At 35.8% G+C, this 18185-nt stretch overlaps 1 protein-coding gene across 1 annotated transcript in view; it reads left to right on the top strand.

The window, feature by feature from the left end:
- Positions 1 to 3252: 3252 nt before the first annotated feature.
- MRTFA (myocardin related transcription factor A) overlaps positions 3253 to 18185 on the top strand; it is a 25789-nt gene continuing 10856 nt past the window's right edge. Inside the window, exons 1-7 of the mRNA XM_029283659.1 lie at positions 3253 to 3318; positions 10066 to 10121; positions 10934 to 11009; positions 15029 to 15190; positions 16033 to 16208; positions 16843 to 17001; positions 17720 to 17973. Of these exons, the coding sequence (XP_029139492.1) occupies positions 3312 to 3318; positions 10066 to 10121; positions 10934 to 11009; positions 15029 to 15190; positions 16033 to 16208; positions 16843 to 17001; positions 17720 to 17973 (890 nt within the window). The 5' untranslated portion in view covers positions 3253 to 3311. The remainder of the gene's footprint in view (positions 3319 to 10065; positions 10122 to 10933; positions 11010 to 15028; positions 15191 to 16032; positions 16209 to 16842; positions 17002 to 17719; positions 17974 to 18185) is intronic.

The following is an 18185-nucleotide window of genomic DNA, read 5'->3' as shown; positions in this document are numbered from 1 at the left end:
CTCGACTTACGACCGGTTTAGTCCTCGACTTACGACCGGTTTAGTCCTCGACTTTCGACCGGTTGGGGTCGCGGCATTAAAACGGTTGAGAACCACTGCTCTAGATGTATGTCTGTTCCATCCTATCTTACTTTATGATGCCATCTTCTTGTACAGGACTTGCTGATGGTTGCAGAAAGAGATCCATCCCATTTGCATGTTCTGCCAAAAATAGGAAGATAGAAACATAAATAGGAACAGGCACTGCCCACTATTCTGAAAATTCACACTGAGAGGTTCTAAAAACCTGGAATGCTCCTGCCTCCTTGAACAAATCCTATACATCCCAAATAAGGTGCTGTAATAGATTTTGGATTGTTGCAGTTGACTGGTGCAAAAACCTGAAGTGCTAGCAACTGTTCATAACTATTCAGTGAAAAAAATGTTTCACCCCATCTAATGCCAGATATTTATGGTCACTGAGCAATCTGTTGATTAAAAGACTAGGGTTTGGAATCTCAGCCAGGATGTTGGTTTGTCCAAAAAATGAAAAGCAAAAATAATATCAAAAGCAGCCAATATTGGTTTAGCTTAAACCAAGAAATCACTTTTGCAGACATCACAGAATGTAACAAAATTTTGTACTGTAAAATAAGAATGTGTGAAAAGCAGTAGCCTTGTAGCACTTATAAAAGAACAATCATTTACATTTTTATCTATAGCTAATGTAATAACTACTTTCAGCATATCTGTAGGTCTTCTATATTTTCGTCTGGTTAAAATGGGTGTTTTCACTTCCTATGCAAACAGTTTGTCATTACAATTTTGATCCACCCTCTCAGTACAATGTAGCAATCAAGTGAAGCCACTATCAGTAATTTCATAATTTTACAATTTTATATATAGAACTAATATGCTTTTAAAATCATTTCAGAGTAAATATAAGGAAATAATATGCTTTAATAAATTTGAATGTTTGCACTGCTATAAGGTTCTATTTTTGCTGAAAGAAAGTTAGAAACTATCACACCTATCCATCTCTAATTACTTTTCTAAGTCTGTTCAGTTAACCAGAGTGTAAATGTATCTGAGAATGAATTTTGTAAGTCTTAGGAAGTCAAACTTTTAAAAATTGTGAATAGTTGATTAATAAATATTAATAGTAGATTGTTAGTCACAGTTTTAGAGTGTATCTTCCCAAGCATCTCTACAGAAATTGCTAGTTTGTATTTTTTTTAATGTCTCAGAAGAGAAATACACAGGCATAATCATTAAATGTATTTCATTAATTTAATTATTAGAATTAATTTCCTTATCCAATTCCAATGTTTTATTTGATCTGTTCCTTCCTCTATATACGAGGCTAATCCCTGGCTTGGAAAATGTTGTGTGTGCCTTCCTTACTGTGATGTCCAAATGACTGCTTATCTGCTCCTGAATAAGTTAGACCCATAAGGGGGAAAAATATGGTCTGCTTATCAAGATGTACACACTTCTATTTTGTTTTGTTTGTTCATCCCAGGAGAGAAGCTATTAAATCAGGTCAGTCAAAAATTCTGACTTCCTTGCCATCCATACTTAAATTGTGAATGTCACAACTTCACAGTTGAAATATTATAGTTTCAATGACATTAATGTTATGAAACTCTTTAGGAAAAATGATTTTCTAATTCTTTTCCTAGAAATATTAGTACCATATATACTCATGGATAAGATGAGAATTTTAGATCCCCAGATATACCCCCCCAACAAATAGGCTTGACTTATCCATAAATAGGTTTATCCATGAGTATACAGATAGTCCTCACTTACCAACCGCAGTATGATTGTAAAGTAAAATGTGAAATGACTATCCTGATTTACAATGTAAGTTATGATGTAACTTCCTGCTCGCTTCCCCACTGAATATGTGTGTTGGAAGCCAGCAGTGAAGCTCACAAAGAGCAAATGGCTGTAACTTTGAGGACTGATCATAACTCTCCTTTTGCAGCAATGTCATAACTTAGAATGGTCACTGAACAGGCACTCAGTAACAAGGACTACTCATGGACCTTTATATGGTAATAGTTTTTAAAAGTGCCCATGAATATTTGCAGATAAATGCATCTGCGGATAAACCAACCCTCAAAGTTTTAACTAAAATAGCATGAAAAATGCACCACCACTGATAAGCCAATTGTGAAAATTAAATCATGAAAATTTTGAGAGTTAGCTTATCCACAGATGGCACATTTTTCATTGTATTTTGGTTAAAATTTCAAGGGTTAGATAAGCCTACCTATGAATATATATGGAATATTTTATATTTGTGCTTTTTCTGTTCTTTGACAGTGAAGAATAAATTGCCTTTGACCAAGAACTTCAATAGTAGGAATGAAACAACAAAGAATGTTTTCTGTGCTATATGTTCCTAATCAGGAAGACCTAAAAGTTCTCTTAACTCTTGAAATGAAAAAAATAATAATTCTGGAATGGACATGCATGCATACAAATACATATGGAAGGAATGGAGGAAGGGAATAGCAATAGTAGTATAATTTGCAGATGTGAATGAAATAAGCCTCATGGATAACCACTCGTCATAAGTGTTAGTGTACGTCAGAGGTAGGTAATCTTGGTAACTTTCAGACTTAAGTTTCATCATGGATCAGCTTCATCTAGGTGCCAAGATGGAGGATTGTGGGAACTATCCCAAATAGGCATGTTCTAGGGCAGATATGTCAAACTCACAACGTCACGTGATGTCGTGCAACGTATCAGGACAATTTTGCCATTGCTGGCAATGGGGTGGGCGTAGCTTTCGCGTGACGCGTCCGGCCCACGGGCCGGCAGTTTGACACCCCTGTTCTAGGGGTTTTCTGAACTAGGCGTATATAAAGTGATATTTCAGCAACCATTGTTTCGATAACATCCTACTGGAGCAGTATCAGTTTGTGTAGTGTCTTCTTGTTTTCTAGTTTCATGATTTGCAACTCTGTTTGTTACTATAGGAATTCTTGAGTAATGGCCTATTTTCATACTTTGTGGATTTTTAAAATCAGCCTACTAAAATGCTTTGTAACTTCCTCTCCCGCCGTCCGCTGCAGAATACGGAAACCTTGTTGCTGAGGCCACTTCTGCAATTTGCAAGTGTTGGGTGGGGATTACAGCTTCTCTGCTACTTGCTAATGTTCTTGAGATAGAAGAAAATAAAAATGAACGGGAAAATATGCTCTGCACTGTATATCTTACAATGATTTGTTCCTCACTTACCTCTTTGTCTGCCTTATGCAGTGCTACAGTTGAAGCTCCAGCAGCGACGGACACGTGAAGAGCTGGTTAGTCAAGGGATCATGCCTCGTAAGTATAACTTAAAGTTTGTTATTCCTCTTTGAGACATTTCCACTCAGATGAGAGAATTTATTTTGAAATGTGTGGCCTTGTAAGATCTGTTTGTTCTCTGTGAAGAATTTGTGAGCTTTGGGCAAAAGCCATTTTTAATTTCTGATACTCAACACACTAGCCACTGCTTTCTGAACATTTGCACAATGCAAAAAGTAGTACTATACAAAAAGGACTTATGGAAAGATGTTGCCATCCTCAAAACATTTGAAATGTTGCATTCACGTTATCATTTCCTTAGCAGGTTTCCTGTTTAATACACTGCTGTCTTGCTTGAATTGTAAACATGGCTGCTCACTTGCTTAGTAGTATGCTGCTGATAGGTAAATTACAAAGTTAATTTTTCTGCATTTGCAACACAGTCACACCGAAGAACTACTGTACATCAGAGTCACTAGATAACAGAGGTTTTGCAAAGTGGCAGGCTACAGCAGTTAGTTCATCAGATAGAGGGAAAGAGAATGATGAAATGAATACATGCAGGATTGATTAATGTTCTTAAAATTACTTTCACATGCAAAAAACTGCTATAGAATGCTAAAGCAAGAATTTTAGGTATTAAATGCAGCAATGATGTTTGAGCAAGTAGTAAAGCAGAAATTTCTTCCTTTGTTTTGGTCTTTGGTGTGAAGCCTGCAGAAAGGATGTTAAAGGCTGTGGAGCAATCAGGTGCCCAACACATCCATACTTTGTTGCACTTTATAGTATGAGCTACATACTTTCATTTGCAGTTTAGAAAGAATTTCCTTCTTTCAGATTAAATTGCACACATTTTGTTTTGTAAGATCTAGCTATTGTGTAAATATGTTTTATTTGTTTATTGATTTGTTACAAAGGTGTATTTAAAAATAGCACTCGGATCTGTGAATATTAAAAAATAAAAAGGGAAATTCAGGTTTATTCACCCTTGTTAATTAAAAAGTTTTATTGCTTTTATTGTATCGTAAGCTACCCAGAGTTGCTTGGATAATGAGATGGGGGGCATATAAATTTAATATTAATAAATAAGTTTAGATTTATGATGCATTTATCTAGGTTTACTTTCTCTTCTGTATAGGGACACATATTTTTTAAAGAATGTACTTATGTATAAGAATTGTCAGATTTTAAAATACTGTTTTATGCTATAATTGTAAATTGTATTCATATATGCTTTCCACTTTATCAGAATTTGGAGGGATAAATTACATATTGATTGTGTGCAGGTGCCTTGTATCCTTTTTAATAATAGGCTTTCATAAGCCTCTGAGGAATCACATTATGGTTAAATTGCTTGAAGCAAAGTAGGCTCCAGCTGCTGCTTTTGAATGCCAGGTTGGTGTGCAAATAATTTACTCTTATCCACAATCTAATCTAATTGTGGATAAGGGTAACAGTCTGGCATGCATAACTAAGACCTGAGTGTGTCCTAGGAAGGAGGTTCCCCTGCTCGGAAATATGACCCCTTGGGTTTCAGGTTTGGCACTAACCAAGACCTTGGAGGGAGTGTGGTTATTGTCAATAATGCGTCATTGAGGGCTCTTAGAGGCTCTGTGGTCAACGGTATCAAAAGCCACTTAGAGTTCAAGATGCACAAGGGTGGATGTGCCACCTCCATTCCTATTCCAACACAGGTCAGCTACAAACATGAAACAAGAAACCCTGGCCCTAGATTTGACTTAAACAGGTTTAGATAATTCACTACTTCCATGTTCTTAACTATAACACTTAACCATGTTCTTTTCTATAACACTTCAACCTAAAAGGGGAAGTTTGACAACATAACAATAGTTATCTAAAATCATTGGATCTAAAGACTTCTTCTTTAGGAGAGGTGTACCACTGCTTCTTTCAAGGAGAGAAGTATTACCCCCCCTCCCTTTATACATATATATGAAAAATCTCTAAAAATGGTGTAAAATGTGAGTTTCTGTAAGTGCCATGGTGAGCAGACACCTTGCTAGCAAGATAGCTTTCTAAGTGGAATTGCCCCTGAATACTTGATCTGAAATAGTATAATCTCTCCAGAATGAAGGAGAAATTGTTGTGATCATCCATGAGATTATCCAAGTGGCTCTGAACAGCTGCTCCTCATGAGTAGACTGCAAAAATTATCATTTTTACTTTTACTTTATGACTGGAATGACTTGAGAGTTGGGATTTACATCAAGCTCAGACTCACAAAGCAGCCTTTATGGACACTAAACTTGATTGAGCCTTATATGTTAATTACTTTTGGGTTTTTTTTAATTATTTGCAAATTGGAGAGATTAAGACCCTAAGGGACTAGAGGGATTTGGAATTATAGTTTTGTATTATTTAGAAAATACTTTCTCATGGGAAAATGGATATTGTTTTCATTTTTTTTACGATAAGGAGACCTTGAAGGCTGGACGCTAGAGCCAGATGATAAAAGAAAATGGAGCAAAAATACTCAGTGCAAACTTTTGAATTCCTTTCAGCTAAGCCTTTGGGCAGAATGGATCAGATACTTGTTAAAATTGACAAAGCTTATTCTAATAAAGTTTAAAACAAGATTGAGCTGCAACGGATGTTTATGAAAGTAATTTGAAAGAGAATGTATATGTAATATAAATGAATCTGGTGGATGACTTATTCCCTAAAGGAGATGAATAGATATTAAATCAGGAAACTGATTTGGATCATTTTTTTCTTCTCGATATGTAAGATTTGAAAGGACTTTTTTAAAAGCTGACAAACAAAAGGATACATTTTACTTATGTATACAAGAGAAATCTAATGAAGTTTGAAAGGATTTTTTGCTTTGAAACATAGATGAGCAGCAAATTACCTCCGGGATTTTTTTTTTGAAGGTGTAAAAGAATACTTTTAAAAAATCAGGGAAGGTTTATAATATTGGCTTGCTCGATCAGAGTTAAAAGAAGAAAATAGTTATATCTGCTTGCCCTTATTGGACTTTTGTTGACAAAGATTGATTGGCCGAGTATTTGGACTTTGTTTTCCTTATTTGAGAAATGAGTTACAGGGAGAAGAGAGATTATATTTCATTTTAAGATGATGATAAGCTCTTAAAATTGTTTTTACCTTCTGGAATGAAGGGGAAAGTTACATCCTTTTTTTCTCTTTTCCTTTTTCCTTTCTTTTCCTTATTCGCACAACTCCCCCCTTTTTTGTATTTTTCTGTTTGTAGTTTGTATTGACTTGTGTTTTTTACATGTATAATCCTTAATAAAATTATTTGAAAAAAGGTGGAAAATGATTAATAAATGTATACATAATGGAGAAAAAGCAAAACATATATTCAAAGACCCTCCTTCAAAATCCCAGTGAAAGAGGCCTTGGAATTCTAAATATTAAATGTTATTGCAATAACGCGTTTCACTTGTTCAAGTTAGAATAACGAACCTCTTGGTTAATGATAGAATGTATAAGTAAACCTTTTATATTTCATCATATCTTTTATGATAAAGAAAATCAAATGGGACCAAAGTTGGGAAATCAAAGCACTTTAGTGTTTGAAAGATTCATATTTAAAAATTATATTCTTCTTATTTATATAACAAAGAAGCATACTTAAAAAATTAAACTTGAAAAAGTTAAATCATCCTTCTAGATTAGAATAACCAAACATGGGTGTTACTACAGTTCATAACTTCCTACTTATAACTAAAAAAACATGCTTTTAAAAAGCCTTTCAGCTTTATAACTGACATGGTAAAGTTGTTTGACATTTCTCGGCCGTTTATTATGTCCTTTTTACACAGCCAAGAAAAATGGATGGAAACTGATAATACATATTCACTGATTCTTTTCAGATTCTGTCTTCATTTGTGAAAATGTTATGGGAGAAATAGAAACTTGTTGATTTTTGGCATTTTCAAAAGTCAAGTATGAAATTTTCTTTGTCACAGTGCCAGCCCTGGAAAGAACTATAAACCAGAGTGTTTTTCCAAAGAAATTCTCATGAGGATATGAAAGCATTTCCCTCTGGAGTGTGTAGTTTGCTAGTTAGCTATCATTTCTTCTGGATGCTTTGGAAAAATGAACAGGCTGCATTGCTGAGATCCATTTGTATATAAAATATGGGACCACAGCCCCATGACTACATATGGCCTTTGAATCTCCTTTTTTTCTGTAACCTCTGGAATCATGTTGCCAAATTACAGTGGTGTTGTTATTAAAAATTGGAAGTGTTGGGATGAGAATCATGGCAAAACTATCATAGAAGTTTTTTTTCTATCCCACCCCCACCAAAAAAAAATCCCAAACCAGGAAAAAATTGGGAAATCCTGACTGTTTTATGATATGATTCTGTGCCTATTGCATCATTCTTCAGCTTGCCTTGGCCATCACTCACCCCACAAATTTTGAATATAATCTCAGGATAACAAAAAGTTTCCAAGTAGGTAGGAAATGTATTGTGTAGTGGAGTCAAATTGGCTATGCTCATGTACTTCAGAAACTACACATCTTTCTTCCTTCAGTAGCAAGGAAGCCATGTCCAGGGTCAATATCCATCCAATATCCATCATTTCTCACCTCTTACTTCAGAATGTGTCTGTCTATTTAGTTACTAAATAGATTTATATGGCATACAGTGACTCCAAGCAGTATGCAGCATTACAAATCAACTACAGGTAGTCTTTGTTTAGTGACCAGAGATACTACGACACTGAAAAAAGTGACGCTTATGACAGTTGCAGTCATAAGTCATAGTCACATGATCAAAATTGGGATGCTTGGCAATTAGTATGTATTTATGATGGTTGCAGTGTCCCAAGGTCATGTGACCACCTTTTGCAACTTCCGACAAGCAAAGTCAATGGGGAAGCCAGATTTACTGAACAACTGTGTTACTAACAACTGCAGTGATTTATTTAACAATTGTGGCAAGAAAAACCATAAAATGGGGCAAAATTCACTTAACAACTGTCTTGCTTAGTAATGGAAATTTGGGGCTCAATTGGGATTGTAAATCGAGGACTACCTGTATATAAATCTCAGAAGCCTCAGTAACAAACACAATCATATAAGCCATTTCTATTAGTCTTGGGAGATACTCCATACAAGAAGCAAACTCAAGTGAACCAACTATATTTTATTGTAAAGTTTTATTAACAGAATCATCCATGTCTGAAAAGTACATTTCTCCTCTGTCACCTTTACAGCACAAGAAACTAGTTTGTCACACGCATATTCCTTCTGTGGGCTAAGCTTCCTCTTATCTGACCATTGGCCTGGGTGCAGATCTTCATTCTGTCTCCCAAGATCATTCTCACACCCCATTACAATATATTTACAAGAAACTGGACAGCCATTTGTCCGAAATGGTATAGGGTTTCCTGCCTGAGCAGGAGGTTGGACTAGATGACCTCCAAGGTCCCTTCCAACTTTATCATTATTATTATTATTATTATTATTATTATTATTATTATTATTATTATTATTATTATTATTATTATTATTATTATTATTATTATTATAGTATCTTCTACATTGGAAGCGTTTTGGAAAGCATACTTGCAATAGAAGGTATTTTTGTGAGCTGAATTATAGCATCCAGTGAAGATTCTCTCCCCTGGAATATTCCCCTCTCCAAATACTTATCCTATTATTTTACTTCACTATGAACATTTCCCCCACTGGTTCCAATAGGAAACTTAATTTTATCCTAGCTGTTGGTTCATTCACAGTGCATCAGCTATGTTCATTACCAAGCCTTTCTAAACCAGAAATTGGTTTCACCTAAATAAAAGGACTAATTGATTAGTTTATATTATTATTTCAGAACATAATATGAGAATATATCTGTTCTAAACGGATTTCTATAGTTTTGTCTTCCTTTTTGCCTTTTACTCAGGCTAGATCAAGTCAGTCCCCCCCCCCAAATGGTTAATGAATAAGTGCATATCAACCTACTTAGTATACGTCAGATGTTTTTCCACTATGTATAATGAAACAATATGAGCTGCTCAGTTTACTGTTATAAAAATCACGCTTATTCAGCAAAATAAACAGCTGTATGGTGTATTCTTCTACGTTCTTTTCTCCTTGGAGTGGTAAAAGCAGAAAGCTGAATTTTATCCTGACTCTGATGATAATGTACTGAGAAAAATGGTTGCCAACCATTTTTTTTTCAACCAAAGTGAATGTCTGGCAGGGGATTCTTCCAAAACTTGCATACTGCTAGGTAGATGGGGCTCGGTGGCTTAAAACAGGAGTTATTTTGGCAATTGTCCACTGGGGAAAAATTATTCATTGTTGAACTTAATTCTTAATTTTTCTGTCTTTATCTTGCTAGTTAAACATGCATAAAGTGTATTCCTCAGACATTTATATTTTCTTTCTTTAAATGATTAAATCCAAATACATGGGATTATATTGTCATCAAATATTTTTGGAAGACTTTATATATCTTTATATATGATTATGTTGTGGTCAATTTCTCTGATAAACAAATATTTTCTTGCTAAACCACTTCACTAGCTCCTTCCCTTGGTGTGTTCTTTGCTAATCTGTCTACATTTAGGTATGGTATTTTAGTGATCAGATAGTAAACTTCATCATTCGCTTAGGTTGGCAAAGTACAACAATGTGGACTAAATCAGTGCAGGATACAGTTGAGCATATGTCAAATTAGCTGCCTTCGGTATCTTGTCCAAATGATTTTGATGATTGTTGAACCATAAAGGTTTATATATGTGGAAAATTAAGGCATGTAATTGAGTTATTCTCTTCCAACAGCTCTGAAAAGTCCAGCTGCATTTCATGAACAGAGAAGAAGTTTGGAACGGGCCAGGGTAAGACTTTGAATGCTTAGCAGCTATAGCTTTTTTCAGACTTGATCTCTGATTTTTCCAAATGGAGACCTCCATTCTCCTGGAGTATTTTATTTTATACATTATATATCATATGATGGAAATGGTAGCATTATTAATAGAATTAGAGCCTAGGATCCCTATAGCAGAGAGAGAGAGAACTTCCCCCTTCAGTAATCCTACAATTTATTTGATTGATCCCACTGTCTGCTTCTATGATGTTAACTGTCTGCTAATATAAATTTAAGTGGAACAACTTCTGGTTCCTGAGAAATAAACTGAATAAATACACCATATCTTAGGCTACAATCATAAAGACCTTCAATAAGTTTGATGAAGAGTTAATGCAGTGACTTTTGGCTTGGCTTGTTTTAAAACTAAAATGTGTGGGGAATTATAATTTCAATCAAAACCTTTACATTTGTTATACAGTGCTATGTATATAGTCTGGGAATAAGATTGATTTAAGTGTCCCTGTCAGTAGATGTGAAAATAGACAATTAATGCATCCTAAATATTTCAAACAGCACAGTGTTGGAAACTGTGTGCTTCATTTTCCTCAAGGTTTTCAATCTCTGATTAAATGCTGTGCACTCATGCAAAGTAAGCAAAGTTATATGGTGGACCTTTTGCTTCTTCCATTCTTTTAACAGCGTAGCTACTGAGATCTGAGGCAGTGTTATTTCTTCTACTTAAGAATCTCATGATAAATTTTAACAGGAAAATCTTGCATGTTCCATATTTAGTCTTGTGACTTCACTGAAGTTTAGAATGTATTTTTCTGTGTTTTACAGACAGAGGATTACTTGAAACGGAAGATCCGGTCCCGACCAGAGAGGTCTGAGTTGGTGAGGATGCACATTCTAGAAGGTACAGTCTCTGGTGTATGGTTGTTTAGTAAGTTTTTGAAAAGATACAAACTAGACATTCATTGTTCTCATGTATCACTTCTATTTATTTAGAAATGGATAGGCTAATAAAGTTAGGGCCTATTCAGTGATGGCGAACCTTTTAGAGACCGAGTGCCCAAACTGCAAGCCAAAACCCACTTATGCATTGTCGAGTGCCGGGTGGGTGTGGCCCATTGGGTGGGTGTGGCTGCGGTGGTAACAGCAGACTGGGTGGGACTAAAAAGTTCAATCAATTCCAACTTTGCAAGATTTTTTTTTACCCACGAGAAGTTGAAATTGACTGATTGAACCTTTTTTTTTTTTTTTTTTTGCACATGGCGGTGGCGGCCTAAAGTGAAAAGGTTTTATAAAACCCAGCTGAAGGCCTAGGACTGGGGCGACGGCGCGCGTGCCCACAGAGAGGGCTCTGAGTGCCGCCTCTGGCACCCGTGCCATAGGTTCGCCACCACTGGCCTAAGTACTTCTTGCCTAAGTAGCTCTTGCAATATCAATTATTTTGTGCTAGTCTTACAACTTGAGGAATAAGATTTTTAAAGTAGTTTTCTAAATATATTGCTGTTGGTCCTGGAAAACTGGCTGACTGTGAAGAATGTAATAATTGTTAAAGAATAAAAACATTACTTCTATTTTTATAGTAGAAAAAAAATCGCTGTTATTGCAATATATGTAATATACCTCCAGATGTAATATGCTACCAGATTCTGCCTGCGGTGATGATAATTATATGCATATTGCTGAAGAATATGAAGGGGAAGATGCTGGGCTTATATGCCATTGGTGGGCTTTCCATCAACATCTGGTTGATCATTGTGAGAACAGAAAACTAGGCTAAACCTCTGGCATAACTCTTTTCTGTTTTTATTAATCTCTAAATAGTTTCTTACCTGTCAGTTTGAATTAGCAATTTATTCTGTATTAAAGAGTTTTTACAACTTTTTGCAAAATTTTAAAGCATCTTGTTTTACAACATTAGCAAATCTGAAAATTGTCCAGAAAGTCTTTGTCAGATGCAAGCAACAAGAACCGCTTGTGAATAGATACATGATTGTTAGTCATCTACGTTACAAGAACCTTACAATGAGAATAGTCAGATAAGGCTTCAGGAATTCTGGGGAAGGGCAGGCCTATGCCACTTTCTGCAGTGCAAAGACTCTAAGGTGGTCCCACTCTTAACACCTAATTGGAGTGTTCCACACAATCTATCACTTTACATTCGACTTCAAAATAAAAAGCATCTTTTTCTTCAAAAGAAGAAGTGTCTCAAATTTTTCATAAAAAGGAAGTTGAAAAGGAAAGTTAGTAATATAGGCTCAGCTAAAATATAAGCAGATCAGGAAATGTACTGATAAATACAAGAGGTCATCTGCATGATTAACAGTGTCAAGGAAGCTATTAGAAAAATGGCTTCCTCTAAAATTTGGACTATGGCCAAATGAGAACAAAACACACTGTTTTCCATAAGAGGTGCCCAAGAGATGCAAAAAATTTCAAAATACTCATTGCTAATAATAGTATGCTAACAAGAGATGGAATTGGTATGGAAGTTGGATTGTTATTGCTGATGAAAAGAGATTTAAAGGAATGCTGGAAAGAAGGAGAATGAGAAACTAAATCACTTTGTACATCAATGAATACATACAAAATTATTTGATGTAGCAAAAAAAATATATCATATATCCATAAGATTTTTTTTTTTTTGGAACAGAGTATTAAAATGACCAATGTAAGAGTTTTTAATAGATCCAAGAAGTAGCTCAATGATCAAGCATTTAAAAAAGAACAGAAGTTTAAGACAAGTCCAGGGGGAAGGCCCTTTTTAAAAATTGTTTTCATTCATTAGGAAGTCGTGGAAATAGAGAGTACTGCTCTCCAGTGCTGCAGGGAATATGCTCTGTTTCTCTTCTGAAAGATGACAAAAAATATGCAAACGTAATCTAAATGTTTGCTGGAGGGGAAGGTGAAAGAGTTAAAGACAAAATCCAGTTCTCAGCTGATCAATGAAGATGGGGAATTTTTGAATTGGATACAAGGAGTGCTTGCAGAGAGAGATAAACACTAGAAAGCATCCCAGATTAAAACATGCCAAACTGTGGAAAGTTACAGGAATCTGAAACACAAGCCCAAGTCTGTCAAGTGAGCTCTTATATTTTAAAGCTTCAGAACAATTTCCATAATCTCATCATTGATGATCTTTATGAACCCTTGGATGAAAAGCACCTGCCAAGCCTCAGCGCAGCAAAGGCGACTATACAAACTTTGCAATGGGAGTAATGTCTGCCTATACATGAAGTAATGAACAGTGGTGATCAGGTACTCCCTCTACTGAGAGGGATTGAAGCAGCAATCTTGGCTGGACCATTTAGCTGTGTTGCTTTCCTGGGGCATGAATTTGGAACAAGGCTAAAAGATATCCAAAGTTCTTTAATCCTGCTCTGTCTACTAGTGTTCATGAGAACAAATGGCACCGAAAATGCAACTGTGGAGAGAGTTGCAAGGCGGAATACTGGACAGGAGAGTGAAAGAGCAGGAGGGTCACAGATAGTGGTTTCTTCATACCTTTCTGTTGAAGGATGTGATCCAGGAAAAAAGAAAATGCTGGAAGTGATAATTGAGCAGTGGTGCCAATGGGATTCTTTGAAAAATGGAAGATTACTAAGATGGTTCCCCAAATATAACGGGAAAGTGTCTTGTAAGTTTGATTTAGTAGGCTCTCCAATGAATTCTATGTGGAAGAGAGAAAGATCTGGGAAACAATATTATGTGAAGTACTGGGAACCAGACTGAAAGGGGGGTATTCAGGATGTGAAGGCAACAATTGAGAATGTAAATACAGGAAAGAATAAGTCAAGATATTTGAATAAAGGTTTCCATAGTTTCTTTACAAAAAATTAAAAGAAGTAATTCTTCTGAATTCCTAATTCAGGAAGGCAAATATGATTTATTAGGACTTATTGAAACCTAATAGGACAAAACATATGAGTGGAATGCCAGAATTGAAAAGTATCACTTACTCAAAAGGAATAGGCCTGGCAAAAGGGGAAAAGAAGGTAATTATATGTAAAGGAAGTCTACACAAAAGGAATTTGACCAAGAACATTTGAGTAAGTCAATAGCATTCTACAATTAGTGATAGTTCCAATTTTAATAGTATTAAATGGAGATTAATTAAATTAAAATAAGATTATCAGTGGATGAGGAGGAGAAGAAAGAGGAAGTATGGATAATTTATGTGGCAATACCAGGGGATAATAGAATAAAAGACAAAGAATTGGAGATCACAAAGCATCAAGATCTGAAAATCGAAGATGAAAGCTGTTGTGGTTATTGACACATTGGGTACGATACCCAAAAATATTGGGGGCACTTAGAAAATCTATGCATTGACAAAATTTGTACCTTGTCAATTACAAAAGCCACAGCTCTTGGATCAGCACATGCTATGTCGATTCATTACAACATCCTAGGTTCTTGGGAAGAACTCAAATGTGTATTAAGGCCATCACCATCTAAAGAACTGGCAGCTGTGATTTCACATGATTGTGAATGATGACGATATTATTAATAATAATAATAATAATAATAATAATAATGATAATAATAATCTTGTATGCTACCCAATTCTCAACTCTAGGCGGCTAACAATTGAACAAAGAAATTATAATAAGATGGCAAGTGGGATGAAGCAGGGGTTCTTACTCTTCCTCACTAAAGGACCTGGTTGAAGAGTCTGGTTGTGTGTCCTGTTTTGGGTCTTCTCACAAAATTCAGGTTAGCTAATGGAGTAACAGGCCTTTGGCACAAGTCAGAAGGGCAGGTCTGTTATTCTTAAAAAATATTCAGGTATGAGGGTACCAGTATAGTTAGGGATGGTTCTTTATGTACTGCTTGAGATTCTCCAAAAGGAAACTACAGAACTGATTTCTGTAATGGGTTTTATAGTTAAGAAATAATCGTGTTTTTGTTGTTTCTGCTGAACAGAGACCTCTGCTGAACCTTCTCTTCAGGCCAAGCAGCTGAAGTTGAAGCGGGCTAGATTGGCTGATGATCTCAATGAGAAGATTGCCCAGAGACCAGGCCCCATGGAATTGGTGGAGAAAAATATTCTGCCTGTGGAATCAAGCTTGAAGGAAGCTCTCATTGGTAAGTCTGCTAAAAAAAGGGAAGCTTTGTAGTGGATAAAACAGTACCTTCTTTTTTTAATCTCTTCTTTAAAATAAGGAAAGCAGAATATATTTGCTGCTTTGTATAACCATAAAATATTTCTGCCCTCAACTTCCTATCCTGCATAAATGGTTTCAGTTAAAATTTTGTGAGCAAGTTTATAAGAAAAATTATAAGCAGAAATGCAATTGACATCTAAGACTGAAGAGATGCTGTACAATAGTTGTCTGCCTCTGGCATTGTATTCTATTTTCTTATAGTCATATTAAAGTGGAACCCTACTCTTAAGTGGCATTAAATACAGATTAATTTATGTAGGATAAGAAGACAAAAACAGAAATATTTTTATGGATACAATGTACGGATACAAAGCATAAGCACTGAAAGGAATCAGGCCTCACACAATATATAGAAAGTGTCTCTTACTCTTGAATTGTAATAGTCAGCTTAAAAGACTTGTGGATCACTGTCTGATTGGTCATTCTGAAAGAGTTTTAGAACTTGTAAACTTGTAAGATTGCACATATGTTCTTCTGGATTTATTTTACTTTTACAAAAAATAGGAGTATTTTTAATGTTTTACTTGTTTTTTTAAAAAGCTCCCCTGTTCTTTATTGTATTCAGAATTAGATTTTGGTTTTTGTTAACAAGTTCTGGTCAATTGGTGAATCTAATTGTATATGTACAATGCACAGTTGTCTAAAGTTCCTCTGCTTTTCCCCATCTTGGATTTTATAGTGGCCCAGAAATGTCCTGCTGGTTTTCAGTGATCCATAGATCCTCTGTTTTTAATTAATTAACTTTGCATCTGTTGTTTTTAGTAGGTCAAGTGGACTATCCTAAGTTAGCAGATAATTCCTCCTTTGATGAAGACAGCAGTGATGCCCTGTCTCCAGAACAACCGGCTAGCCATGAATCCCAGGCATCTGTGCCATCCCCAATGGATGCTCTGATGAGTGATTTAGTTCCTACTCCCACAGTGGCATCCCCTGCTCAGGTGAGGACACCTTAGGTGTTGCCTCTTGTTGCACTTTTTGATTGTAGGAGCTCAAGCAAGAAATGTATTTTCCTTGGAAGAAAAGATTGTTATGGGAATTTGTGCTTATTAGCAATAAAATACTTGATACCTGAATCTTTTTTTAGATTTCTTTTTACCCTATCTTTATTGGGTGGTGAACATAAATAATACTCCTTCCTCCTCCTGTTTTCCCCACAACTATAACCCTGTGAAGTGGGCTGAGAGAGAGTGACTGGCCCCAAGTCACCCAGCTGGCTTTTATACCTAAGGTGGACTAGAACTCCCAGTCTCTTAGTTTCTAGGCCAGCACATTCACCACTACACCAAACTGGATCTTGAAATAATATTAATAACATCCCTTATGCCGTTTTACTTTGTGGAAAAATAAATTCCTATTTTCTTAAAATTTGACCATGGAAAGAAGTAAACTCTCTTATTATATGGTGGCATTGATTCTGGAAATTGGCTTTGCTCACATATCTGTATTTTGCGGTACACAAATGTAACTGAGCAGTTGTCTGTCTTTTTACGATACTGTAGAAGTCACCTGCTAACTGCTTATTCTGTCTTCTGAAAATTCATCTGGACATATTCATATTCATCTACTTTGTAGATTGTGTGCCAGTTAAAAATCAGCACAGACTGCACTGAGACAACTTATGTGTCTGAACAGCCTCCAACCCCCTTGCCACAGCCGCCGCCTCCAGTGCCTCTGAATCTCACTAATGGGATTGCTCCTGCTGCTGCCAAACCTCTTCCAACTCTTATAAAGGTACCTTTTGTATTAGGGCTAAGTGCTACTATCAGCCAAAAAATCTATTATGTCACGATTAGGTGAGATACTGAGTAACATGACCTTGATCAAGATCATGAATCAACTATTCAATGCAATTTTCAATTCCTTATTAAGTAAATAGTTACTATAGTGATACATTAGGATCATTTCTTTGCTAGTAGATTAGTAGTTTTGACACAGTGTGGAAATATTTTCATTTAAGTACCCAGAGTTGATGACATGTGTTTCCCTTGCTGTATCATTCTTTTTTTCCCTGTCAGTTTGGAATATGATGAAGTATATGGAATATAAATGCCGTGGATTTATACGTGTATAAAGTATACAGAAATTTAATGAATATAAAATTGCAGTAGACCATTTAATTGGTCTAAGGATTGTTCATGCAGGTTCACTGCATTGATGTAATATAATTGTTATATATTAAAATTAGCATTATACTAGTTCAGGAGACTCCAAACTTGGCAACTCCCAGAAGTCCATAAACCTTCAAGCTGCTAAGTTTGGAAACTCCTGGTCTGGTTAAAAGCTAGCAGTGTTATACTTATTTAATAGGTATACATTTATTAGGGCAGATCAGTAGAATGAAGAAATTGTATGGAAAATATTAAACCAGCCAATCACTTCTCAAAATGTCACTCGTTATATTCATCATGCCACCGTCCTATCCTGAACCACCTATTTTTCTTTCAAACAGCAAAGCCAGCCAAAATCTTCAGGTGAGAAGTCCCAGCGTAGCAAAAAATCCAAGGAGCCGAAACCAAAAGTCAAGAAGCTGAAATATCACCAATATATTCCACCGGACCAAAAACAGGATAAAGGAGCTCCCCCCATGGATTCATCTTATGCCAAAATCCTGCAGCAACAACAGCTCTTTTTACAGCTCCAGATCCTTAATCAACAGCACCAACAGCACTACAACTATCAAACCATCCTCCCAGCTCCACCAAAGTAGGGGTTGTTTTTGTTTTTTTTTCTTCTTCTTCTTCTTCTTCTTCTTCTTCTTCTTCTTCTTCTTCTTCTTCTTCTTCTTCTTCTTCTTCTTCTTCTTCTTCTTCTTCTTCTTCTTCTTCTTCTTCTTCTTCTTCTTCTTCTTCTTCTTCTTCTTCTTCTTCTTCTTCTTCTTCTTCTTCTTCTTCTTCTTCTTCTTCTTCTTCTTCTTC

Source organism: Protobothrops mucrosquamatus, unplaced genomic scaffold, assembly GCF_001527695.2.
Source record: "Protobothrops mucrosquamatus isolate PMUCROS unplaced genomic scaffold, P.Mucros_1.0 scaffold173, whole genome shotgun sequence".
Lineage (NCBI taxonomy): Eukaryota > Metazoa > Chordata > Lepidosauria > Squamata > Viperidae > Protobothrops > Protobothrops mucrosquamatus.
This window is presented reverse-complemented; position numbering and strand designations above follow the sequence as displayed.